The 27,794-nt window shown below is 45.7% G+C and overlaps 1 protein-coding gene across 1 annotated transcript in view; it reads left to right on the top strand.

The window, feature by feature from the left end:
* SMARCD2 (SWI/SNF related BAF chromatin remodeling complex subunit D2) overlaps positions 1-27,794 on the top strand; it is a 756,802-nt gene that overhangs the window by 322,638 nt on the left and 406,370 nt on the right. The window contains exons 6-7 of the mRNA XM_078645026.1: positions 8,459-8,554; positions 20,361-20,462. Coding sequence (XP_078501152.1) covers positions 8,459-8,554; positions 20,361-20,462 — 198 coding nt within the window. The remainder of the gene's footprint in view (positions 1-8,458; positions 8,555-20,360; positions 20,463-27,794) is intronic.

Below are 27,794 nucleotides of genomic sequence, written 5' to 3'. Positions count from 1 at the left end.
TCATCTCTACACGTGTAGACTTTGTACTGCACGTTTAAATCTAATGCATTACATTACACATGATTCATGAGGCACTTGCAATAGGCAGTTACATTTAAATGTCGTTTTACCCTTTCAACTAACACAAAATAATGTTCTAGCATTACACATACATTGTTCATTATTATGGCCACATTTCCTAATGATTAATACTTAGTTCAATGCAGAAGATATGTGGGTGCGGACTACCAGTGATTAGGATGCACCCCTACCAATTTAAGAATATCATGACGCTCTGTTATATATGAATTAAAAAGACATGGTTTAAAGAGCACCCTCGAGGTAATTATAGCATCGCAGATGTGACAATACTTAATTGAATCAAGTCTGGCCAGGAGGACTGAATGGTCGACAGTGTTGCACGCCGCCAATGAATCAAACAATATGAAGGCACTAACAGTAAAGACGTGTTTTGGGTTCTATTGAGTCATACCAGAAGTCCTGCTTTTATTTATTTATTTATTTATTTATTTATTTATTTATGAATTTTGTAGAGCGCACGGCTACCCCCAATGGGGGTGTCCCGGCGCTAAAAACTGATTGGCAGAGAAGAGAGAAAGTAGACTACACAGATACAAAAAGCCAAGTCTTCAGGCGTCTACGGAAAATCACTTCAGATGGGGCAAATCTAAGATCAATAGGAAGACTGTTCCAGTATTTGGCTGCAAGGACGGCAAAAGCTCTGCCGCCCATTCTTGTACGACGGAATCTAGGCACATACATTAGGCGCAGATTGTTAGAGCGGAGATCCCTGACCGAGTAAGACAACCTCAGTCTTTTTCTTAAGTAGTCTGGGCCAGTTCCATTCAACGCTCGAAAGGCAAAAATGAGCGTTTTGAACTTAATTCGGTTAGCTATGGGCAACCAATGAAGCTCTTTGCGAAAAGCCGAGATCGAATGTCTATAGGGAATGTTACCAATCAATCTTGCAGCCGCGTTCTGCACCACCTGGAGACGTTCAATTTGGTACAGAGGAGCCCCTGCATAAAGACTGTTCGCGTAATCCAGGTGGGAGGTAATTAAGGCCTGGGTGACAGTTCTACGTGCATCCATGGGTAAAAAAGGGAAAATCTTCCTCATCATTTTTAATTTGCCATAGCAAATCGACGTGACCTTATTGATTTGGGGGCTGCAGGATAGAGTATCATCGAATATGAACCCCAGGTTACGGGCAGAGTGAACCGGGGTTGGCGGAGGGTTGAGAATCGTAGGCCACCATAGAGAAGGTGGAATGGTCATTTTTTGATTAAAGAACAAAACCTCCGTTTTATCGGTGTTTAATTGCAGATGGTTAGTGGACATCCAGGAGCAAATTTCGCCAAGACAGTGGCGAAAACTGGAGAGGCTGGAGTCAGAGTGATCGCTGAAAGAGAATATAAGCTGAGTATCATCAGCATACGAAATCACTCTGACTCCGCAAGCCTCTATTACCTTAGCCAACGGGGCAAGGTACACATTAAAGAACAGGGGGCTTAACGCTGAGCCCTGTGGGACTCCGCGGACCAGAGGTTTGCATTCTGATTCAAAAGGTCTAAGAAGAACCCTCTGCGATCGCCCTTGGAGGAAGGAACCCAGCCATGTTAAGGCAACGCCACTCACTCCAATCTGCTTCATACGGTCCAGGAGGATTTTATGGGACACCGTATCGAAAGCGGCGGACAGGTCGAGGAGGACCAGCATGGCCTCCTCGCCCTTGTCCACACACTCTCGCACAGTTTCTGACACTTCAAGCAGTGCGGTCTCAGTACTGAAACCCGCACGGAAACCGGACTGAGAATCATGCAAAAGAGAGTAAGTCTCCAGGTATTCCGCTAGTTGAAGTTGGACTGCCTTTTCCAAAACCTTAGCAGGTTTGGGAAGCAGAGAGATAGGCCGATAATTACTAAATTGTGTAGGATCGGCATCAGCCTTCTTCAAAATGGGTACCAGCAGAGCTTCCTTCCAGACTAAAGGGAACTGGCCTAGTTGTAAAGAGGCGTTCCAAATGGAAATAAGAGGGTCTAACAGTAAAGTGGCCAACTCACTCATGATTTTTGGGGGGACCGGGTCCAAAGGGGAACCTGATTTGCACTGTAATAGTAGTTTATGTGCAAGATTAGGAGTGAGGTCCTTGAAAACAGCTAAAGTAGGAACAATGTCCTGGTTCATTGAAACCGGGATAAGGGAGAGGTCCAGATTACCAGCTAGAGGAAAAGAGGCAGCAATTTTATCGATTTTTTCTTGAAAGAAGTCTGATAGTCCGTTACAAAGAGACTGACTAGCAGGATTAATAGGTGTCATAGCAGGGGGTTTGACAAAGTCCTTGACAATATTAAACAGTGTTTTAGCCGAATTGTCTGCGTCTTTAATTTGTGAGGTGAAAAACTCTTTCATGGCTAATTTTCTTGATTTAGTGAAATTCCTAAGGGCCATTCTATAGATAGTTTTTGCCTCAGGGTCGTACGTAAGTCTCCATTTACGTTCGAGTTTTTTACAATGGCTTTTTTCTTTACGTAAGGCATCTGAAAACCAGGGAGCAGAAGGGCGAGCTCTAGCAGATGACATCGTTATACAAGGGGCAATTTCATCGATCGCCGCCAATAGAGTAGTGTTAAACTTAGTAACACAGGTATCAATATTTCCTAAGCTTAACTCAAGAGGGCAACTGAATATTGGCTCTAGGGAAGTACAGGTGACCTTATGCCATTTTCTTCTCTGGCCTGGCCCTGGTTTCACCGGGATGGGAGCCTGCGGGATGGGAATGTCAAACGCAAGCAAGAAGTGATCAGACCATGTAAGGGGAAGAGAAGGGTGCGTACTAGTCCCTGGGAGGTTGGAAAAAATAAGGTCTAGCGTGTGGCCGGCTACATGCGTCGGACCATGAATGAGTTGCGTCAGACTCAGGCTCTGAAGAGAGTCGAGAAGACGGATGGCTTGGGTACAGGTGGGGTCATCAACGTGGAGATTAAAGTCACCCAGAACTATAAAGTGAGGGTGCTTAAGGGAAAGGTCCGTGATGACATGTACCAGTTGTAACAGGGCTGAGGGAGAGGCTTTAGGGGGGTTGTAAACCAGAATGCCGGTAAGAAAAACTGCGGCAGAATCCGCAACAGAAAAATAAATGGCTTCTATCAGACCAATATTGGTGATTTTCTTTATGATGATATTCAGGTGGGTTTTAAACAGGATGGCCAGACCACCTCCTGTCTTTCCCTCCCGGTTGGCGCCTAGATAGCGATAGTCTGAGGGGGTAGCTAGAAAAATGTCTGGATTAGAGGTATCTTTGGTCCATGATTCCGTAAGGAATAATATATCCCAACAGTAAGTAGTGAGGGTCGACCAAATTTCATTGGCATGCCGGGGCAGGGAGCGACAATTGATCAATGCTAGTTTTAACGGGCAAGAAGCCAAAGCGGTGGGGAGAGGGAGAGTACGTTCACGCCAAGGGGGAATCAGAAGGGAGCAATGGGAGCATTGAAAAGGACGGCCATCTAACTCAATAGGGGAGCAGCGGTCAGATAGAGAACATGAGCCCTCACCTACTAATATCAGCTGATCTCTGGTCCAACTAATGCCGGTCTCTCTCACATCCAGGGCAGGGGGACTGGCCCTAGGCCCGGGACAGGCGCAGACGGGCGCAGACGGGCTTGCCTTAGGCGCGCCTTCGGCGCGCCATCGTCGCGCCCGCTGCGCCCGTCCGCTGCGCGGCCGGGAGATGTAATTGCTTTTACACATAACAGGAGGGTGGGAGTGGTCGCGAAGCTGTACCGCTACCCTCCCTACCTGCCTTCCCAAGATGGCGGCGTACTTCCTCGTCTACCGGCGTCAGCGCTTGCAATCGGCTGCGCCGGTAGAATGAGGCTTCTGTCAGGAGCCACGGAAGAGAAGTAAGTCTCTCCTGCAACGAGCGTAATTCTCAGGAGTTTAAAAACGCACCTGGTAAAATATGTACAATATTTAAAATTCGGTCCTGACTAATTACAGAATGCACAACACAAGTAATAGCAAAAGAAAAAAAGAGCGCCCCCGGCTTTTCGCCTCAGGGGAAAGTACCCAATCAGTAATTACCCGGGGTTACACTCAGCACTTCTTAAATAAGGTGGGAGGGCGGGAGTGGTCGCGAAGCTGTACCGCTACCCTCCCTACCTGCCTTCCCAAGATGGCGGCGTACTTCCTCGTCTACCGGCGTCAGCGCTTGCAATCGGCTGCGCCGGTAGAATGAGGCTTCTGTCAGGAGCCACGGAAGAGAAGTAAGTCTCTCCTGCAACGAGCGTAATTCTCAGGAGTTTAAAAACGCACCTGGTAAAATATGTACAATATTTAAAATTCGGTCCTGACTAATTACCAGGCTTTTGGGCCATATTATACACTGGGGATCAGATTGGTGGGCCGCCAGTTTAGGAACTATGCCCACACCAGCTGAGTAGGTCAAACGTTTAGGATTCTGTCTTGAAAAAGACCTAAAATCTGCAAAGGAAATTAATGCTTTACGGATTGTCTGTTTCTTTCAATCAATCAATCAATCAAGGAATTTGTATAGCGCGCTACTCACCCGGAAGGGTCTCAAGACGCTGGGGGGGAGGGGTACGTCACTGCTCCAACAGCCAGGTCTTGAGCTGTTTCCTGAAGGAGAGATGGTCTTGGGTCAGCCGAAGGTGGATGGGGAGGGAGTTCCAAGTCTTGGCTGCCAGGTAGGAGAAGGATCTTCCTCCGGCGGTGGCTCTGCGGATGCGTGGTACGGCGGCGAGGGCGTGGCTGGTCGATCGTAGCTGGCGGGTGGGCGTGTAGAAGGTCAGGCGGTCGTTGAGGTACTTGGGGCCCATGTCGTGGAGAGCTTTGTGTGCGTGGGTGAGGAGCCTGAACGTGATTCTCTTGCTGATGGGGAGCCAGTGCAGGTCTCTCAGGTGGCCGGAGGAGTGGCTGTGTCGGGGGAAGTCCAGGATGAGTCGTGCGGAGGCGTTCTGGATGCGTTGGAGTCTTTTTTGAAGTTTGGCTGTGGTTCCGGCGTAGAGGGTGTTCCCGTAGTCCAGTCGACTGGTGACGAGTGCCTGGGTGACGGTCTTCCTGGTTTCGGTGGGGATCCATCGGAAGATCTTGCGGAGCATGCGCAGGGTGTTGAAGCATGATGAGGAGACGGCGTTGACTTGTCTGGTCATCGAGAGGGAGGAGTCCAGGATGAAGCCCAGGTTGCGTGCGTGGTCCGTTGGCTTGGGAGTGGTGCCCAGGGCAAGGGGCCACCAGGAATCGTCCCAGGCGGAGGGTGATGATCCCAGGATGAAGACTTCCGTCTTGTCTGAGTTCAGTTTCAGGCGGCTGTTCTTCATCCATTCGGCAACGTCTTTCATCCCTTCGTGTAGGCTGGCTCTGGCGGTGGCGGGTCGTTGGTGATGGAGAGGATCAGCTTGGTATCGTCGGCGTAGGAGATGATGTTGAGGTTGTGTTGGCGTGCGATGGGTGCGAGGGGGCTCATGATAGACGTTGAAGAGGGTTGGGCTGAGTGATGATCCTTGTGGTACGCCGCAGATGACTTCGGTGGCCTCGGATATGAACGGGGGGAGGCGGACTCTCTGGGTTCTTCCGGCGAGGAACGAGATGATCCACTCCAGTGCCTTCTCTTGGATTCTGATGTTGCTGAGGCGCTGCACTAGGGTGCGGTGCGAGACAGTGTCGAACGCTGCAGAGAGGTCCAGGAGGATGAGGGCCGCTGTTTCCCCGTTGTCGAGCAGGGATCTGATGTCACCGGTGGCTGCCATCAGGGTGGTCTCGGTGCTGTGGTTGGCCCGAAAACCGGACTGCGAGGGGTCGAGGGAAGATATGAATTCTGAATATAAAACTCGATTTTTTCCTTCCCACATGAAAACTCCAATTGTTAACTGAGCCATTAACTCTACACTTGATCACGACAGTGCCCCTTTATCCAGGCCTTCCGAATCTGCAGATTGCAGGAGTCCAGATTCAGAACAGGCACGTGCACAATCCTCGGAAGTATGACGGGGTTTTGAATTCTCCTTGAACCCATATTGGCCTCCTGTTGCAATTCGAAATGTCTTCAAGGCGCTGTATTTATTTATGTCTAAAAGCCTTCTATTGGGCTTGTCTCGTTTTCATTTAGAGCTTGCTTTTTAAGTATTCACTTAAGCACTTTCTGAGGTCAAGTTCGCTAACAGTTCCGCATTTTTAAGAGCGAGAATGTGAGGCCGAGCTGTTTCTAATCGCTACACCCTCTTTCTGGAATGGTGTCCCTCTTTTTCGTCAGATCAAAAATTATCAGGGCTATAATGGGCACCGGGCAATCCCCCGATGCGCCGCACGGGTGGGCTCCGTTTTTGCTACAGGGCTGTTTTTGCAGCATAGCTGCAAAATCGGCCCTGTACCAAAATCGGCCAAAAACCGGCTCCAGCTACCCCCCCCCCCCCCTCCCGCCCCCAAGTGGGGAGGTGGCCGAGCACTTTGCCAGGGTCGGTTGTGGTTCTCAGTCCGGCCCTGAAAATTATCAATCATTTTTTGAGTCATTTAAAAACCTTCTCTTTCCGTTGCAGACTTCTTATTATTTTCTATGAGTTCCATCGCCAAAGTGCTTACTTTCATTCAAACATTCATTTGCATTGCAAGTTAGGAGCTCCGTGCTCGGAGTTCGTTCTTGAAGTGTGTGACATACTTCAAGTTCAAATCCCAGCAAAAACAACTCCACTTTTCATACTTGCTAGGTCGATAAAATGAGTATAACATTAAATTGAGTTATGGCTGCACTTGTCATTTACAGCACTTATTAAACGGCAACCTCAGTAATAAGCACAATACAATACATTGAAGCCGGCAATCTAAGTGTTAAAACTTATTTAATTTTCTTATTACTATTTAGTTGTGACATCATAATATGTAATGAGACATAGAATACCTACTGTACCTTAACACGTTCTTACACTCGAGCTGTGCCACCCAACCATAGTCTGACCGGGCTAAGAGCAATGTGAAGAACAGTTTTTTCTGAGCCAGACACCTTACTCTTGCTTAACATATTATAAGCGGAAGGCTAGATTTTCTGCTGACCTGTCGGTTACCGTTCTATGCCGTATTTATGGGAAAACGAATATTTAGTGCACTGCCAGGCTTTCAAATAAGAAGAAAGGAATCTACGTGTTGCACACATTCTAAAGCACAAAATGTTTCATTGATACTGATTTATGGAAAATTATTTTCGCAAACATTTAGCCAGAAATTACCACCTGTTTATTGTGTGCGTTTTAACAAAGAAGATTTTGAATGTATTTTACATTGTCTGCACCTAGAAGATTCTCTTAATTAGGAGCAAGAGACCAATAATTTAATCGTGGGGGGTGGTGATGTGCTGGTGAACGTGTTAGCAAGTATTATGCGGAATAAAATACCTCCTACTGTACGCAAAAATATTTCAAGTAACCTTGAAATTTCATTCCCCTGTAAAGGAACTTTGATATTGTTTCTCTGTTTGGACATGAACTCCCTTCCTCGTTGACCTGCAACGTAGAAGGAGCTTTGGGCCAGATGTATCAAGATACACTTTTGCGATTCTCAAATAGCGATTTTTAAGGAATCGCTATTTGAGAATTGCAAAATGGTATGTATGTAGAAAGTCGCTATTTTTTAGCGATTTCTTAAAATTCCTTAATTGCGATTAGCAAATTGCTAATCACAATTAAGGAATAATTTCCCATTCATTTCTATGGACCAGCAGGCCCATAAGAATGAATGTGAAATTATTCTCAATTTACGATTCGCAATTTGCTAATCGCAAATTGAGAATAATTTCAAGGGGGCAGGGGTGTCCAAAGGACACCCTGTTGCACCCCTGAAATAAGCATGGGTGCACATGTGGTGCACATACATGCCCTAAGGGCATGTATGTGCATCACACAACCGGCATTTTTCAAGAAATTCGCAAATTACCACCAACTTGAAGTTGGTGGTAATTTGCGATTCCTTAGGGACAATTAGCAAATTTTTTTTGTTCATACATTGCATTTAAGGAATCGCAAATTTTGTGATTCCTTAAATGTAATCGCAAAATAAGGAATCGCAAATTTGCGATTCCTTATTTTGCACAGAAATTTGCTACATACATTTTGCTCAAATGAGTTCGCAAACGCCGAAATTCTGCGAATTTTGGCGTTTGCGAACCCATTTGAGCTTCATACGTCTGGCCCTAAATCCCATATATAAGAAGAAAAATGCAATAACTCTACTGAAAATGTATAATAATGGATGACAATCGTAAATCATTATTACTCATATTTGCTTCTCACACTGTTTTTAGAAACGCATCTCTTGGAAAAGATACCGTAGTAACCAATTTAGTTAAATGTACTCTATGAAAATTTCAAATATATTATGGTTTCTTTATCAATCCATGTGCTCATATAAATGTTGTTTGTCTTCCCTTGCCACCTTTTGTATTTTTCAGACTAGCAAACAAAAAAGGAAGTTTTCCTCCTTCTTCAAAAGCTTAGTTATTGAGTTGGATAAAGAGTTGTATGGACCAGACAACCATTTAGTTGAGGTAAGAGGTGGCAAAATAAATGTAAGGTTATTTATGTGTGATCCACCTGAAGAAACTGTGCCTGGGACATTTCAGTAGTGCTTCATGCTACACATTGTTAATGCTGTAGGGAAGCTCTGTCTTTTTTCTTTCATGTGGACAGCTCTTTTTCACAGATATATCCGGAGAGTTCAGTGCCATGTCTGATGCATCTGTGAATTTCTAAGACTGGATAGGTGTGAATTGTCTTAAAGTGGATAGTATAGACAAGATTATTGCTGCTACCCAACCACTGTGCTTCCTTGCCAACGCTCACTGTGCTTTAATATGCATCCTAATCCATATTCAAGAGTTTGGAGTGATTATTGAAAACATTCCTAATCTTTCTATGTAACAGGAGGCAGTGCTTAATTTTAAATTGTGCATTGTAAATTGTACAATGTTTGGTTACGACACTGGGATTGATACTGATAAGACACAATGGGCTCCATTGGACTTTGGCCGTGCCGGGCCCACCGCACTGCTGCTCTGCCAAAGCTGTGGTCACACCGCCCGCCAGATTAGGAGTTTCCTCTTGTCTGGCGGGTTTTGTTAGTGACGTTCCCACGTCCCCGCGCTCCTGACGTCAGAACGCAGGTCGCGGCCGGCGCTACTTCGAAGGGACTACTTTTTTTTTAAGGTACATTTTTTAAATAACGCATTTTTATTGTTTATATAGCCTATGTCCATCTGCACACCCTGACGATTACAATGATGTATCGGGTGTGTGGATTGGCACTGTGGTTCCCGAGTTTACCCGCCTCAAAGGTTCAAAGTTCTTGCTTTATAATAGTAGTATAGATCTTCCATAGGAAATTAACAAATTCCAAAAGATAAAGATTGCATATGTACTGAAAGTAGCTGGTGTGATACTTGCTCCCTGCAATGAACTTTAGAGACTTCAAATTGCTATGTACAAATCAGAAATATTACTTTTGATTTTCTCCTTGCTGTGCTTACTGATATTAAGGTACATTCCTGTTAATCTCATATAATGAGCTGATATAAATTTTTGGGAACATCAATGCTGCAGAAAGAGAATAATCCTGCCTGTCAGAACTTTGCATTGGGTGTACCGTGAGGTGTGATTTGCAGAGCCATAATCGGGGACTTTTAAGAGAATAACTGCATCTCCACTATGTTTAAGTTTATTTCAGAAGTTTTTTAAACGTACAGTTAGGTGTTATGGCTAACGATAATGACTAAAGCTAACCATAACTTCACTTTAACTGTGTTATTTTAAGTTCTAGACATAAAAGGTAATGTGGTTAAGAGGATATATGTGCTGCTTGTATTTTAGGTGTACTGGCATGTGATAATGGCTCTGTTTCATGCTGTGGTTAACTTTCATTTGGTATGGCCTTTAGCTGTGTGATCTAAAGATTGACTACAATGCCTTTATGCTAAACACTGCTGTACAATGTCTTTGGTCGTGTGAAGCAGTGATATGCTACAGGAAACACATGCACGTGCAGTTTGCAAGTAAAAACCAATACAGGGATCTCATCCTGCGTTCAGACCCAGCAGGTGGAGGAGTGTTGAGTGCTCTTAAGTGTGCTTGGCGGTTTGGCCGGCCGTCTTGGGCCGGTCAAACAGTCTTGCGCACTTAGCATGTTTTCCATCTGGCTGTATTGCACAGTCTAGGTGGAGAACATGCACAGATTCCCACTCCCTGTGTGAGCGCCGAACAACGACGCTCAGACCAATCACGGTGCTGCTGTCCTGCTGGTGACAGCGGCGTCATGATTGGTTAGAGTAGTCTGAGAGCCTGTGTTCTTCCGGTTCACAGAAGGAGAGGACGGAGGTAAGTGATTGTTTCTTTTCTTTTTTTACTTAACCCCACTTTTTCCCCGCCCCACCACTGCTCAACATATTAGAAGTAATCTACAAATGCCAAGTGTCTGTCAATATTTGTGCTAAACTATGAAATGTCACCGTTCAAAACTCCCATCCCTACTCGCATCAGCAATTGAACACTTTATGATCCCCTTTACTGATTTGCTGGAAGTTTTAAATGTCAGAAGTAGGCTAAATCTGCTAAATATCTGCCATGTGTTGTGCAGATCTGTGAATCTGCACCAATGTTGTTAGCAGATTAATGATTTAAATAGCACCAAAATAATTATCATGTGAAAACCTTTTTGGTGCACCCTCACCCATTTTAACTTTGCCCACCATCTAATGGGTCCTCTCGAACTTCCTACATCTGCACAAACCTAAACATGTCAACCTAAACATAACCAGAGAGTCACTATTGACGATTGCTGGCTATGTAATGACATTTGTTTACAAGAGAAGTCTTTGCAAATTTCCTCCTGGATCCCAAACATTATACAAGGTGTCCAATGTTGATGCCTTAAAGGAAAATTCCTGTGTGTGAGAAATAGATTTACTAGTACGTTTTATACAGTGAGTGTGTGGTTAAAGCTGAAAATAATTTAAGTTCGCCTTTTTTAGATCTGGCTTAGAGACAGCAATGCTAGTTTCTTGTTTTCACAAAAAATCATAATAAAATACATGCACATATGTGTATATAGAGGACCTTTCTGATAGGCTCTCTGTCTGCAGATTTCTAACCTTTAAATACCCCTGGCACCTGTCTAGAGCCAGACATTTTTGCCCTATTTTTCCAGTCATAGTAGCGTACCTGGCTCCGTCTCAGTGCTGGAAATGGGGATGTGGTGGCATCACTAGAGCCCTATAGCATCGACTCTAGTGCCCCAATTTCAGTTCAGTAGTTTTTGTGCCTTTTGACGCTGGTCCAGGGCGATCGCACCTCAACTCTTAGGTGATTTTTTTTGGGTGTACTGCGAAGGACACGTTCGCCACCAAAGAAGTCAGAGTTTAAGTGCGATGGTCAAATGTCCATCAGAGACCCACAAGATAAGTGTCAGTGGTGTCTCAGTTCGAGGCACAACTTTTTATAGTGTGAACTCTGCCTCAGAATGTAGCCAAAGGTAATTAGGGGAAGATAGGGTGGCTCCAATTCCAGCACTGATCTCACCCCCAACACTCCCAGTGCCTCTTCTTTCTCCCTATATTCCACTGCCTCCTCACCAACAGTTTGTGCTACCAGTTATAAAATGACTGAAGCCCAGAAGAGAAGATAGACTTAGCACCTCTTTAAGGAGGAACAATGCCTAGAGGAAGGGTCTTAAGCCCAAAGGCTGCATTGTGGCATAATCCATATCCTTTTTGGGTCATTTTCGGACCAGTAGCCCCCAGATGGCTCGGGGACCCTGATAAAAATGATCCCCTGCCCTCTTCTGACATGTCTGATTGGTAGGCCCTTTAAAATTCCAGTGGGTTGGATACATCACCAGATAGTGACATTGATCCATCACCTGGCCCAGCTCTTTGGTCAAGGAGGGGAGAGCTACAGCTACATCACTAAGGCCGCCGACTTTTGAAAATTACTTTCTCTTCTTTTGCAGGCCTAAAGCTTTTGGCAGAGGCTTTCAGTTCAGGCAGTGCAAGTCCACTCCACACAGTCAGCAGAGCAGCAGCAACATCCCCTTTGTTTGGAACTACAAGGGCATGGCAAAGGACTTGTCCAACAGAGTTAGGGCCCGAGTCAGAGCACTAACTTAAGGCAAAATCTTAAACGTACTACTATTTTGGTATTCACAGAAGGCACTTACTCATTTTGGTATTCACAGAAGGCACTTACTCATTTTGGTATTCACAGAAGTTAGGACTCCTAACTTTAGGAAAGGTAGGCCTTGCAGAAGCGAAAAAATAGTTTAAGAGTTTTCCACTACCAGGACATGTAAAACTTAAAATTACATGTCCTACTTTTTAAATGCATTGCACCCTGCTTGTGGGCTGTTTAGGGCCTGCCCTAGTCGTGACTTATAGGCATCAAAAACGGAGGTCTGGGCTTGGCACAGGTGTATTTTACCAAGTCGAAATGGAAGCTTAAAAACTTGACACACAGGCTGCAATGGCAGGCCTGAGACATGTTACCAGAGGCTAATCAGTGCTACAGGCCCACGAGTAGCATTTCATTTACAGGTCTTGGTTACATGTACTACGACGTTACTATAGACTTATAAATAAATTAAATATGCCAATTGGGAATAAGCCAATGTTTCCATGTTTTAAGGAGTGATCACATGCACTTTATCACTGGTTATCAGTGGTAAAGTACCGAGTCCTAAGGCCAGCAGAAACTAAATCAGCATTTCTTTTTTTAATGGTAGGCAAAAGGTTTGGGAGAAGACCACCCTAAGGCAGACTTGTCTAACACTGCTACTGTTTCACCATGCAATTACAATACTGATAAGAAATGAAAGGTTCTGAACTATTCACCCGCTTGTTTAACTAATCAAGTAAAGGCAAAATCAAAATCATTGATATCCGCAACTGCTCAAAAGCACTCCATGAATCCCCCAACTTTTTGCACAGACAAATGGGAACAGGTTACACAGGTTACACTTTAGAACTTCACCAGCCTTCTCTGTCTCATCCTCTAGTGGAAGAGATTTATAGCTATCTTCAAGAATTAAAAGAGGAAATATTAATATTTCTTGTGATAGAATTTGTGTCATAAGATCAAAAGTAAAAGATCTCATTCCAGATTTTTTCTGGTACTGAAATGTTCAGGAGAGTGATGTCCAATTTTAGATCAGAGAAAAACAAACCATTATCTAAAGAAACAAGATTTCAGGGGGCCTGCTTTCCAAACAGCCCCCCATTCATACAGGACACGATCTGGCATCAGTGAACTAAGAGGACGCCTATTCCAGTATGCGATTCATCAAAATCACAGAGAATGTCAGCACTTATGGGTGGACTGTGTGCATTTTCAGTTCAGAGTTCTCCTTTTTTCTCTGAAATCAATGGCATGAATTTATAACGATTGCGCAACTCCGGTAGCAGCTTGGTTATGGTGGCAAGGCTGGTCCATCTACCAGTATTTGGATGATTGGCTCATCAAGGCTCCCTCTTATGCTCCAGCCTCTGCACTGGTACACAACACAGCACCCAGTGATAAATTTAAGCCTGGCTTCAGGTGCTCAGCACCAGCACTTTTCATGGCACCAGTGTAAGACACATTAATTTACAGGGAGATTCAGTGATTTGCCCAGAGTCACAGGATGTTGAGCCAAAAGCGAGACTCGACCTGGATCCCCAGCTCCAAAGTTTGCAGTTCCTGCCATTGCGCCACATCCGCTTTCCACTAGCGTCTTAGTAGTTGGTTCTGTTTTAGGCAACGCTAACAGGAGAAATGGAATGGTACAAGCTGCCTCCTGACGAGAGCCCCAGCACATATTTCTTTTTTACAAATTATCCACTGACCGCTTCTCTCTCCTTTCTTCTCTAGGATGGGCAATAAATGCAGGGAAATCAGTTCTTTATTTTTTCTATGGGCAAACATCAGCACTTTTGTTATGACGGTATATCTGACGGCAGAAAAGTGTGTAAACTTCCAGCAAATAGTGTCCCATATTCAGTCACGGAACAGGGTAACTGTAAAAACATTGAAAGTGCTGCTAGGATGCATGTCATAATGTATCCTTTTGTTCCTCAATATCTTCTAAAGATGACACTTCTTCAAAAAGAATTAAATATGCAGTGGTGCCAAAAAGAAGGAAATTTGAATTAAGAAATATGTCATACAATTGATGGAAAAAGTCACATGGTGGGTAAAGAGGGGCAACCTTTAAAAAAATCTGTTATTAGTTTCCACAAAGCTTCATCTAATTTTGCCAAGTGTTTCACAAATAGTTTGAAAGGTGCATTTGAGTGGTGCATGTGCCACTGGGAAATGGTTTCGGCTTGAGTCCATACTTCACATCAAACTTTTAGAACTTCGGGAAGTGAGATAGGCTTTCAAGACTTTTCATCTCCAGGTTCAGAAGTTTCAGTTTATTCGCGAGGGGTCGATGGAGGGGTTAACAAGTCCTCTCCTCTTTCCATGAGGAGCTGCGAGTCTATGGTTATTTGCACTAAAGAACAAAGTAGACCATTATGTGGAACTTTTACCTGTAATACTAATGCTGGTTTTTTATGTCGTCAAATTACAGAGACCCATGAGTGGGAGTTGGATGACAAGCAGTTGAATCTCATCTTCTATCATTGAGGGACACTGGATTGCGACATGTTCTGAACCCATCGAATTCACAGGTGACACCACTGTGCAAGCAGGGGTCCCTGTCCGGGATCCAAGGATAAGCGTTAGGCTTTTTCACCAATCTGCTTAGTTCTAAGAGTTCTTTACAGATGAGAAGGGATTCCTGCAGGGGAATTCTGATGCCTGATGTGGCTGAGGCAGCTGAGGAACATGTCAATACAAACTCCTAGGCAGTTCAAGTCGAATATGCTCCTGTTGACGTGGCACAATGCTCAAATTCTACACCATGATCCTCGCTATCGGTAGCTAACCATTTGGCTCTTCAAGACTCTAAGGCCCCGATGTAGGTAAAACGCATTTACCGATTTTAAAATACCGATCCGTACCGATTCGGTATTTCACAATCGGAAAATGATATGTAGCAAAAATTAATCGGAACAATACCGATTCGGTAGCAATCGGTATCGTGAATCGATACGTACCGATTCGCCAAGTACCGAATCGGTATAGCCCGGATCGGACACGTCCGAATCGGTAAATAAAAATGCGGATCCTACCGATTCGGTAAACGCCGAATCGGAAATAGAAATACGCCCCATGGGCCGAAAGGCCAATAGGAACGCATAATACATACCGATTCGGTATTTACCGAACATATTCGGTATATTCCGAATCGGAAAATACCGATTCGGAGAATGCCGATTCGTCGAGCAGGGTAACTGACACTGAAGACATCATCCAATGAGCTGGAAGCACCCTCCCCCACAGGGAGTGGCAACCCAGGCAGGTGCAACTCATCAGAACTTTCTGGAGAGGCTGCCTGAGCTGAGCCAACACAGTGAGCAGCAGTGTTAGCAGGATCCCTGTGAGACATGGCAAACAGCACTGAGAGCCAGAAGGCAGAGCGCAAGAGGAAGACCAAATTCAGCACCATTGAGCTGCAAACGTTGGTGGAGGAGGTGGTGAGGGTGCACAGGCAGCTTTATGGAAGGCTGTCCCTCACTGTTCCAGAGAGCACCAAGAGGAAGCTGTGGATAGACATCGGGGAAAAAGTCAACGCTGTTGGTGTCACCCACAGGAGCCAAGACGACCTCAAGAAGAGGTTTTACGATATCCGTGGCGTGACAAAGAGAAAACTGGCTGACCTGCACAAGCAGGCTGGACTTACTGGAGGAGGCACAAACCGGGCGCCACCCCTCACTCAGCTGGAGGAACTAGTGGCGACGACCATTGAGAGGGCGAGTGTCGTGGGAATTGGGGACCTGGACAGCTCATTCCGAGCTACAGCTACAGGTAAGAAGCATGCGCAACTTGACACACCATACCAGCCACCTCCCCTATAGACCCAATGCACAGCCAAACCCCAGGCCAGTACTGCTAGCAACAGACATGAGCAATGCATCTTGCTAAATGTAGTCATCAAAAGTACCCAATAATGCCACTGCAGAAGCATAAGAAAAATAACTGTAATACTGCATCTACGTTTTTGCAATGAGATGTGCAATGCTTTAATAGTAGTGACTGGAACACATTAGCACTCAGTTGACAAATGCTTCTTTATACCTAGGGGCACCATCAGGCGGGGGAGCAGCACCAACTCATGCACCAGCTCCAGCACCAACAGCCAGTGCGGTGGCGGTGGCAAGCACCAGTGTAGCAGCACAGGAGGAGGACAACAGCAGTGCCCTGGGCAATGAGGAAGACACTGGACATTCCCTCACACATCCACACTCCCCCCGACTGTCTCTGTCTCAGTCGCCCACATTGCAATTCTCCCCGGAGATCACACCACCACAGAGCCACCCTGCACCTGCCACATCCCCTGCCAGGAGGAGAATTGTTGCTCCATTAATCATCATGGAGGGAGCAGCGGGTCAGGCTCCTGCACAAGACCCTGTGACACCAGCGTCACCCCAGCACACACAGCAGGGCAGCAGAAATCCACGGAGGCCACGTGCAACCAGCAGTCCAATACAAGCACAGGGAGGCAGCGTGTTCGCAGGGCTGGAGACCAGTATGGTGACGATTCAGAGAATGCAGGCAAAATCCATCATGGCCTGCCATCGCCAGTTGCGCCTGCACAACCTGCAGATGGGGGAAATGGCACAGGGCTTCAAGACATTTGTAGATAGCAACAAGGAGATTGCAACATCTATTGGCCGAATGACCACTGCCATCACCCAGCTCTGCAACAGGATGGATGACCATGAGCAATGTCGTCGCAGGGATGCACGTATACAGAATAGGTCACTCAACCGCCTTGCAGCTGCGACCCCCCAGCTATGCCAACGTGGGGCAAACATGGAGGCCAGCCTCACACAGAACATGTCAGAGGTCACTAGGGGCATGGGCCGTATTACCACCGCCATGGAGACACTACTGATCTCCAACACTGTTGTGAATCCCGTCCTGGGCGAGGCTGGGGACAGCAGCAGCCGCAGCAGCCCGGCCAGCGCAGTGTCAGAGCCGCGCCGGAGCAGCAGGCGCTCAGCTGAGGCTGCTGGGCATACAGAAGGGGGTGAGGCTCATCCTAGTGGGGCTGCTAAGCGCAGCAAAAAATAAGACTGGCAGTGAGGGTGAGGCAACCCCGACAATGGACATTTCAACACTTCTTGTTTACCTTTTCTTTTGTTGCACATCAGTGCAGTAACGTTGATGCAACATTATTAAATTTCATTTCTGAAAACATACATTGACCTGTTTGTGCATCTGTACTCACTCAGAAATAGTTGTCTGTTATCTCCTGACGCCTGTATCTGCCGTCAGTTGGTGCAGGGACTCCAGCAGGTTGTGGTAGTGGCACAGCATTGTCATCATCAGGGTCCTCGTAGTCGGATAACTCAACCTCAGTGCCTTTCCTGACTGCAAGGTTGTGCAACATTGCACAGACAGCAATAATCTTGCAGCAGGTGATGGGGGTATATTGCCTTGCACCTCCGCTCTTGTGCAGACATCTGAACCGGCTCTTCCAGATGCCAAAGGTCCTTTCCACTACATTCCTCGTGCTTTTGTGGGCACGGTTGTACCTCCTTTGGCTGGATGTTGAGGGGTTGAGGTACGGGGTGAGAATGAACGAGCGTAGGGCATATGCACTGTCGCCTAGGAGGAAAAGGGGTAACATTACTCACATGCATACATGTACTTCACACTGCAATTTTGGTTATGGGGGTCTGACACTGTGTCTTACCTAGGAGGTATCCTTCACCAAAATCCCCTGCCATCAGCCGTGCATAGATTCCGCTACTCTGAAAGATATAGGAGTCGTGGGTACTCCCCGGAAACTTTGCAACCAGGTCAGTGATGACACACTTAGCATTGCATATCACCTGCACATTTATGGTGTGCCGTGACTTTCGATTGCGGTATACGTATTCCGTGTCAGCAGGGGGCAAATCGGAATGTGTGTGCCATCTATGCAGCCAATGATGTGGGGGAATCTTGCCATCTGATAGAATTCAGCTTTTGTCTGTGCCAGTTCTGCATGGGTGGAAGGGAAGGAAATGTAGTGGTCCATCCTCTGAATCATGGCATCAAGGAACTTGTGGAAGAACCTTGACAGGCTGCCCTGGGTCACCCCTCCTGCCACAGCAACTACACTTTGATAGCTGCCAGACGCCAGCAGGTGTAGGCAGCATAGCACCTGCACCTGCACAGGGATTGCGTGTGCCCTTGGGGTGGGGTGCTGCAACAGGGGTTGGAGGTCCCTAATGAGGTCTCTGATGGTCTCTGGGTCCAGCCTGTACCTCTGTAGGATCTCTGGATCTGTCAGCATGCACAGGGTGATCCGCTGTCTGTACACCTGCTCCTGTCTCAGCCATTCCCTCTCTCCTTCCTGCTGTAGCCGTAGCCGTCTTGCTATGACATAGAAAGCTGCCATGTTGCAAGTAGAACTGCATTTTGGGTCCTTTTTTATAGGTTGCACCTGGTTACCACCTGATTCCAATCCATGGTAAAATCCGACTCTGAAATACCGAATTTGAAGCAAATTCGGTATTTCAGTGCTTACCTACATCTCATTCTTCAGCTTTTCGCATCGAATCGGATTATCACCGAATCGGTATTTATACCGAATCGGCGATTTTACCGAATCGGAAAGTCACCGAGTCGGTAGAATTCCGAATCGGAAAAAAGTAGGAATCTGAAAAATCTCCGATTAGGTATTCAGATTTTTCAGATTCCTACTTTTTTCCGATTCGGGATTCTACCGACTCGGTGACTTTCCGATTCGGTAAAATCGCCGATTTCGCCGGATTTCGGCCTCCTACATCCCGTTGTCTCTATTCCGATCGGTAACGGCCGAAAATACCGATTTTCGGCCGTTACCGCCCGACCTACATCGGGCCCTGAATTTGGTACTTTAGACATTCCTGATAACTGCAGGAAAGTATCAAAAGCTGCAAGAACGCCATCCATTCTTTTGTCATACAATATGTGGAAGATATTATTCTTTTAGACTCAAGTGAAGAATTTGGAACCTTTAAAGATGTTGACTTACCAGTTACTCCCTTAGCTGTTGCATCTAGCACACGCATTGTTGAGTTTTTCTTCCATCAGACTTAATTTGAAAGCAGTTTCCCATTATTTAAGAGCATTTGGTCAAACACCTATATTTTCCAAGAGAATAATCAAGAATCTAATAAGAGCTTTGAGTCGATCTTTTCCCCCAATGGCGATGAGTTTTCCGACATGTTAGCTAAAAACTATTCTGGCTACATTAATGAAACCACCCTTTGATCCTAGCCACAGGCTATCAGACCTTGCATTATTCATGCTGACTGGACCATGAGCAGACCTATCAATGGCAAATTACATGCTTATTCCATGAATGAATTGGCTGCTAAAGCAGTTCTATTTTCTGGAATAAGTTACATTGAAATTTGCTTTTATCTTTCTGTTCCAAGCATTACTCAATCAAAAAAGTCTAGCTCTGAGACATTGGTAAGATAAACACTTCTATGCAGATTATATGCATAGGTGAACCTTATTTCAACCTTCCGCTGCATATATTAAAATGAAACTTGATTTATCGTTAGCTTTAGACAGGCTTTTTTAGAATTGGTATTTGCAAAAATGCACTCAAATGGTTAGGGGCTTTCCTCCATTTATGTTTTCAAAGGGTCACTCTATCCCCGTTTATGGCACAACCCATCTCGATCAAATGTGGCGTCCGACAGGGCTCATAAACCGTTTAGTACAAGGGAGCCGCACGCCGATGTGAGTTCTCAAATTGAGCGACAAAGTCGTGATACTTTTGATGCTATGTGGAGATAGATGAAATACGGGTACACTGCTATTCACCAGTAGCCCAATCGTCTGCATTGGTGCTGTCTTGTAAATATGTGCGAATGTTTCTATGGTTGGTGGTGTGCTTTTGTCTAGGTACTTTATGCCTGATGGTCTGTGCATATTTGTGCCTGAATGTATGTGGAATTTGGTGTGTTTACATACATTAGGTTGTTTGCTATGCAGCTGCATGTCAGCATTGATATATGGTGTGTGTGTGTGTGTGTGTGTGTGTATGTCTGTATGTCTGCATGTTATGTTGGTTTGCTAATGCTTGTTAATAGTGAATTTCTCAATAGTATAGTTTTTTTCTCACTTGTCTTTAAGTTGTTCTGTTCAGACCAATAAATGTCTAAATCACTCCTTACTAAATTCCAGTTGCTGCATATTAGCTTTAATGTGTTTGTCTCTCGTCACTGTCTCCTTTAGTGGCATCGAATGCCAACAACCCAAGAGACGGATGGTTTTCAGGTGAAGAGGCCAGGAGACGTTAATGTAAAATGCACTCTTCTTCTAATGCTGGATCATCAGGTAAGCAAAAAATTATCTGCGCTTTCACAACAATGAATTGCGCTATAGAATATGAAGAATTTACTATCCAGACAGTTATTTCCAAAATGTAAGAATTCATCAATTATTTAGCTACTATTAATATATGGATGTGCATAGGCTTATGCAAGGAAAAAGCAGGAGACTCTGTAGGCGCATAAGCTCCTGCAAGGAAAAAGCAGGAGACTCTGTAGGCGCATAGGCTCATGCAAGGAAAAAGGCAGGAGGCTCTGTAGGCGTATAGGCTCATGCAAGGGAAAGGGAGGAGGCTCTGTAGGCGTATAGGCTCATGCAAGGAAAAAGCAGGAAGCTCTGTAGGCGCAAAGGCTTATGCAAGGGAAAGACAGGAGACTGTAGGCGCCTAGGCTCATGCAAGGAAAAAGTAGGAGACTCTGTAGGAGCATAGGCTTATGCAAGGAAAAAGCAGGAGATTCTGAAGGTGCATAGGCTCATGCAAGGAAAAAGCAGGAGACTCTGTAGGTGCATAGGCTCATGCAAGGGAAAGGCAGGAGGCTCTGTAGGCGTATAGCTCATGCAAGGAAAAAGCAGGTGACTCTAGGTGCAAAGGCACATGGATGATTATTTGCGATATCAGAAGCAAGATGGCGGCCTCTTAGCTGTGGCTGTTGCGAAGCTGTGGTGAGGGCCGGCAGAAGAACGGAACCTAACGCTTTGTTGCCCTAGATCCGTATCACCTACCGCCATCGGTTCTGTGCAGATCGGTACGGAGAACGGAGAAAGCAGATGCTCCAAGGCATGATCACAACGCTCTCCTGTCGTGGTTCTGCGTCCCGGCTGCTGCGAGAGCTATCGGCCGTGCTGGTTGCTCTCTCTCCCAGCCTGCAGCGTCAGACGCTCGTTGGAGGGCAGAGCCATGTGAGGAGGCTTCGGTTTCGTCTGAGCTCCGGGTGTCGAGTGGAGTGCGTCGACACTAAACAACCCGTACACCTGAGCGGGTTTGGTGTGCAAAAAGAAAATTTTCGGGAGATTATGGCTCCAAATCTAAATCAAATATCGAAAGCGGCGGCAAGAAAGAAAAATCAGCGGGAGGAGGTCTCTGTGAAAGCTACAGGGGAACCCTCATCAGCACGGGAGAATCTGAAAGGCAAACAGCTGACTGCAGCACGGACCAGGCAGACTGCAGCCTTGATACCTGATATGTTCAACAAAGCCGGTAAGGAGAAGGAACCGGAGGTGGTGTCCAGGACTTTAGCAGGGGAGGTATCCGGTGTGTTGGCAAGTAGTGCCTCTGATAGTATGACTGAAACTCAGACTCTGCTGTCACCCCAGGTAGAGATGGATGGCAATTTGGATGGGGCTGTGGATAGGGCTGTCCCCTTAGTAAGTGAGTTAGAGATTGCAGCCCAGGGGAAGCCGAATTCACCAAAACCGGGAATCATTTCCAGAGACTCTGAAGCATCTCTGAGGGAGATAACTGGGCACCTAGGCGTCTCTCAGCCTCAAGTATTGGAACAAGGTCCGAGCGGCACTGGAGGAGGGGAGAAGCATGCTCTCTTGGATCAAGGAGATGAGGCAGGAGGAGGTGGGGATGGGGCTCAGAGTGAAGCCTTCATCTCGGCATCGGATGGAGGGGAGTGGACTGAGGATGAGGAGAAGGGAGACTGTAGCTCCTTTGAGGACTCAGAGAGTGATCCGGAGATTGAAAAGCCGGCCACCGCACTGAAAGTACCTGTTGTGACGGTAAAGGATCAGGGGGGGGCCCCAAGGTGAACTACAACTGGATCAGTCTATCGCTGCGATTGCTAGTACGGATATTGAGTCGGCCCAAATGACTCTGTTGGAGACAATTCATCATGAAATTATTGCCCACAGGGAGGAGACACGACAAGAAAATCGGAAATCACAGGCTGCGATGAGGAAAATGAGGGGAGTCGTAAGGAAGCTATCTAAGGCCTGTGTGAATATTGGCGAAAGAGTTTCCAACCTTGAAGATAGAATTGTGTCTACTGAGACGGAAGTGGAGGTGGCTGTAGCTAAGGTGAACGCTCAGAGCTCTCAGGTTGTTGATATACAATGGAAGCTCGAAGAGATGGAGAACAGGCTCCGCCGGAACAACCTGAGGGTTCTGGGAATTCCGGAGGGGGCGGAAGGGACCGATGTCAGGACATTTATAATCAGGCTTTTTGAAAAGGCATTCCCTGAGCTCACTAGCTGGAACTGGGCCTCAGAGCTGCAGAGAGTTCACCGCACTCCGTTTAAAGTCAGCAGGAACCCGAAGGGCAATATTGATTTATCTTGGGAACTTCATCCTGCGCCAAGCCATCTCGGGTCTAGCAAGATCTAACGCTAAAAGGAATTGCGATGGGTTTCAGTTCTTTGTAAAACCGGACTTCTGTCATGCGACGGTGGAGAGACGCTGGCGGTTAAGGTGTTTGATTAAACCCTTCCAGGACAAAAAGCTTCAGGCTTACTTAATAAACCTGGCGCAGCTGAAAATAATTAATGATGGGAAAATTGTCTTTTTCTCCTCAGAGATTAAAGCGAAGCAATATTTAGATTCTATAGGACGCTAGGATATTAGGCTGAATACAGCCAGACTGGGCTTATGACATTTGATTATGGTCTGTTCATTGATTTTGCTGTTAGAATATGCCCAGGAGGGTCATTTATCTGTATTATTTCATGGTTGGGGCAAATTGGGTTAGGTTAGACTTCATGGTTTTGGTAGGATTTGATTTAAGCCAGCCTTCAGCACACATCGCGTTCCATCACATGCACAGACCAGGTCTGTGCGCTTCACAGAGTAGGGAGGGTGCAGGGTGTAGGGGGGCTTGGGGGGAGGGGGGTTGTGTGCGTGGGTGTTCTGGGGTGGGAGAGGGTGAGGGAGGGGGGGGGGGCGGGGTTGAAAAATGGAAAAAGGAGGGATTGGTGCAGTATTGGTTATGGACAAAGAACATCAGCGAGGAAAAAGATATCTGAACAGGTTTTTTGTAAAGGTTGTTTCACTCAAGTTGATGGCGCACATTAATATATTACAATGAATGTGGGGGGGCTAAACGACTGGAGGAAAAGACAGAAATTAGCATATGTGGTGAAACATAATAGAATAGACCTTTGATGCCTGCAAGAGACTCACCTCCCCTGGTCAAAGAGGAATTTGCTTTTCATAAACGGATTTGAATTGTTGGCCTGTACAACACAATCATCAAATATTAGGGGGGTCGCTATTTTAGGAAGGAAAGGTCTAGGAAAAACTAGGAGAGTGAAAAAGGATTTCACTGGAAGATGGGTGATAATGGAAATGGAGCTGGGTTTCACCATTTGTGTTGTATATGGCTCTAATGAAGACGATCCGGAAATTCATAATTTTTTAGAAACTGAGCTAGCCAACTGGTCTACCCCTCGGGTTTTTACAGGAGATTTAAATATTTCAATCGAATGGGGTATGGGTATATCATATCAGGGGAGGTAAACCCAGAGTTTTTAAAGGGGTCCAGGCTATGATTGGCTCACATGGGCTGCAGGATGTATGGCGAGCTAAGGAGCCCTTGAACGCAGGCTATACTTACTTTTTTAATCCAGCTCAGAAGTATTCAAAATTGGATTACTTCTTTGTGTCTGTGTCGGAATCTGAGAAAGTTAAGATCCTTAGACTCCCAAGGGTTATCTCAGATCACAACCCCCTTTTGTTAAATTATGATGTGGGAAGGCTGGAAAGATCTAGAGCAAACTGGACGTTTGAAAGAAGATTGTTGGCAGATAGTAGATTTGTAGACCATCTGAATATTTGGGTCGGAGAATTTTTTGCGGCCAATAGATATAGCACATCCCGGAACGGGGTCTGGGAGGCTTTTAAAGCTGCGTTAAGGGGAGAAGCGATTAGTTGCTCTGCCAGGCTGAGAAGAGAGGATAGGGCTGAAGTAGAGAAACTAATGGATAAGCTTGTCACTGCAGAGGAACAACATATAAAGGATATCGCTTCAGGCGGTAATGGTGAGGTTAGTCAGAGTGTTTTGCAGGCAGTCAAAGCGGCGCTGCAGAAAGAGGTTACGCAGAAGGCGATTGGGGAGTTTCAATCTTCAAGGACCAAAAGGTATGAAACGGGGGAGCAAGCCGGCAGAGCACTTGCCCTTCGGATAAGACAGGAAAGATCGAAGAACACAATCGTATGTATAGAGGAGGAAGGGACAATATATACCGAGGTAAAGGATGTTTTGATGGTGTTTAAAAACTTCTATCAGAAATTATATGAAGAGGACGATTCTGATGGTATTCAGGCGGAGGGAACTATTGATAGCGGCCCCTGTTTGGATGATGCCACAAGAGCAGCCCTCGATAGAGATATTACGTTTGCTGAAGTCTTATCCGCCTTGCGAGAGTTAGCACCTGGGAAAGCCTCTGGCCCTGATGGGCTCCCCCTCGAGGTGTATAAAGCAGTGGAACGCGAGATTGTATTCGGGGGAGGTTCCGGACTCGTGGAAAGAAACTAACGTTATAGTCTTTCACAAGAAAGGGAAACCAGCTGAGAAACCAAGGTCGTACCCACCAATATCCCTAATAAACGCCGATACAAAACTTTATTCAAAGATCTGGGCGAAGAGGTTGGGCAGGATCATAGGCGGTCTCGTCTCCCCGTGGCAACATGGTTTTGTTTCTGGGCGCGGCACTACAGATCGTACATCTAGAGCTATAACTTTGTTTGACGCCCAGGAAGCCGCGGGGGGTGGGATGGCCATGATCCTGCTCGACGCAGAGAAAGCTTTCAACCGGGTGGGTTGGAGCTTCCTCTGGGGGATCTTGGCGGGCAGAGGCTTCGGGCCGAATGCCATCAGAGCCATTAAGGCTATGTATAAGGACCCAGTGGCAAGAATCACGGTTATGGGGGAGAAGTCGAATAAGTTCAAGATAAGGAGAGGGACGCGCCAGAGATGTCCCTGCTCCCCCATCCTTTTTTCTCTGTACATCGACCCTCTTATTCAGAAAATATTAGAATGCCCTAGAATTTCTCCAGTGATTTTTAATGGTTATGTAAATAAGATTTTAGCATATGCTGATGATCTGGCGGTGGTTACGACGAACCCGCAGCAGGCACTTCCGGTGTTGGTACAGATGGCCAAGGTTTTTGGTCAAGGCTCTGGATACCTGTTGAACGCATCTAAAACTCAGATAATTTGTTCCAAGAATATATTGAAATCCGACTCAAGATATGTGGATTCTGCTGTGTATTTAGGGGTAAAGATTAATGCTTCAGTGGCTAATTAAATCTATAGAGACCGAATTGAAAAGGATAGATGTTCTCCATCTCTCTATGGTGGGGAGGGTCAATGCGTTAAAAAGGCTGATGTTTCCCAGAGTGTTGTATTTGTTCAGAGGTATACCCCTATTCATTGATGAGAACATTTTGAAACATTCGAGTCTGTGTTCATTAGGTTCATATGGCAGTATGGCAAGGTTAGACGATCGACGAGCCTTATATCCTTACCGAGGGAAAGGGGCGGGATGGCACTTCCCAATTTAAGATTGTACCACTGGTCCTGTCTCCTGATCCAGATGTCTATTCTGTTCCATTGTGATATTGGCTCGGGGGGAGAAAGTGTTAACCCAGACAGTCAGTGCCCCCCTCCAATTTTCAAATTGCTGTTGGGGGGGAAAGCAACTGGTCTTCTGCTGACGGAATTGGAATATAGGTACTATAAGAAGGCACGATTTAAGATCTTGCTTGGGGCATGGCAGGTCTGGAAAGCAATTTTAAAATTCTTTCATGTCCTTAAAATCGACCCCTCTCTTCTTCTGGAAAATTCAAGTCTTTTTCCTCAGTTAAGAAAGAATATGAGTCTACAAGTATGGAAGGGTTTGGGGGTTAAAACTATAGGAGACCTAATGGTAGGAGACAAGATAATCGATTTTGAGGATATGCAACGGAGGTATGGCCTTCCTGTAAATCAGTGGCTCATCTATGGTCAAATTTCTCGCATCTTATTGGCTTATAGGCCTAAACTGAAGCCCCTGGTAGATTTCCCTGTGGTTGAGGTCTTGGGAAGAGGCTGTAGGAAGATTAAAGTGGTTTATAACCTCCTAGTCTCGATGATACAAGACGATGTAGGAAAAGTGGAAAGCGACTGGGCAATCAAATTGGGAAACCCGGATGTTGACCTGGACCTTGCACTGTGTTTAAATAAAAAGCTATTTCTAACTTCTAATTTAAGGGCTCAGCATTTTAAAACAGTTTTTAATCTATATCATACACCGGCTAAATTATTTGCCTGGGGTGTCAGGAATGACGATTGCTGCCCGAGATGTAATATGGGGCAAGCAGATTTATTACATATGTTTGTCACCTGCGATCGGCTGGGCCCAGTTTTGGACGCGGTTATAACATTTTGGAAGGGGCTGCTAGGTCATAAGATCGATCTATCCCCAACACTGATGCTATTTGGCTCTGATTCTAAATTGGTTTTGACAGAGGATGAAGCCGCTCTGGTTTTTATGTCGGTTGCCGTGCTCAGAATCTTGATCGCGGCTGGTTGGAAGGAGGTTACAGCCCCCTCTTATCAGATGCGGCTCTTTAGATTTTTAGGTATATATAATATTGAGTCTTGTCTTTATGATCTTAAAGGTGCAAAAAAACGAGAGATGGGAAGACGCCTTTGGGCCCCGGTCAAGAAGTGGCTGGAGGACAGAATCTGAATTGTATATGTACTATATTGTCGTATTTATTGGAAGATCAATTCCATTTTATTCCCACATCATGAAATGTGCTTTTAGATGTTTAAATTTGAGTGATTACTTATTTGTCTAGATGTTTTTATGCCTCGCATGTGATTAACCCCTTCGCTGCTAGGCCTTTTCCCCTCCTGTGCTGAGGCTTTTTTTGGCGTTTTGGAGTAGTGCGCGCTTAGGCCCTTGTAACTTTTTGACCACATAAGGTATCCACGCCAAATTTGCGTCCTTTTCTTCCAACATCATGTGGATTCTAAAGGCGCCCTGGGTTTGTGGATTCCCTTGGAGGGGGCCCAGAAATTTAGCAAAATATAGTGATTTTTTTGTTTTTTTCAGAAAAATGGGAAAAACGGGCTGCAAATGAAAGCCTCTGGGTGTTTCCCTGAAAATGGTATCACAAAAAGGTTTGTGGGGCTGAAATCTCCATTTTCTCAGCTTTCAGGGAATGACAGACTTTTGTCAGAGAACCGAAATTTTTCACTCAGTTTTGGCATTTTTCTGGGACATAGCCTATTTTTGCTATTTTTAGAGCTTTCCACCTCCTTCCAGTTAATGGTAGAAATGAGTTTGAAAGCAATAATGGATCCTGGAAAGCTTTACATTTTCGAAAAGTAGACAAAATTCTGAATTCAG

The sequence above is a fragment of the Lissotriton helveticus genome, chromosome 5_1, assembly GCF_964261635.1.
Source record: "Lissotriton helveticus chromosome 5_1, aLisHel1.1, whole genome shotgun sequence".
NCBI lineage: Eukaryota > Metazoa > Chordata > Amphibia > Caudata > Salamandridae > Lissotriton > Lissotriton helveticus.
The sequence above is the reverse complement of the archived record's forward strand: the minus strand, read 5'-3'. Positions and strand labels throughout refer to the sequence as shown.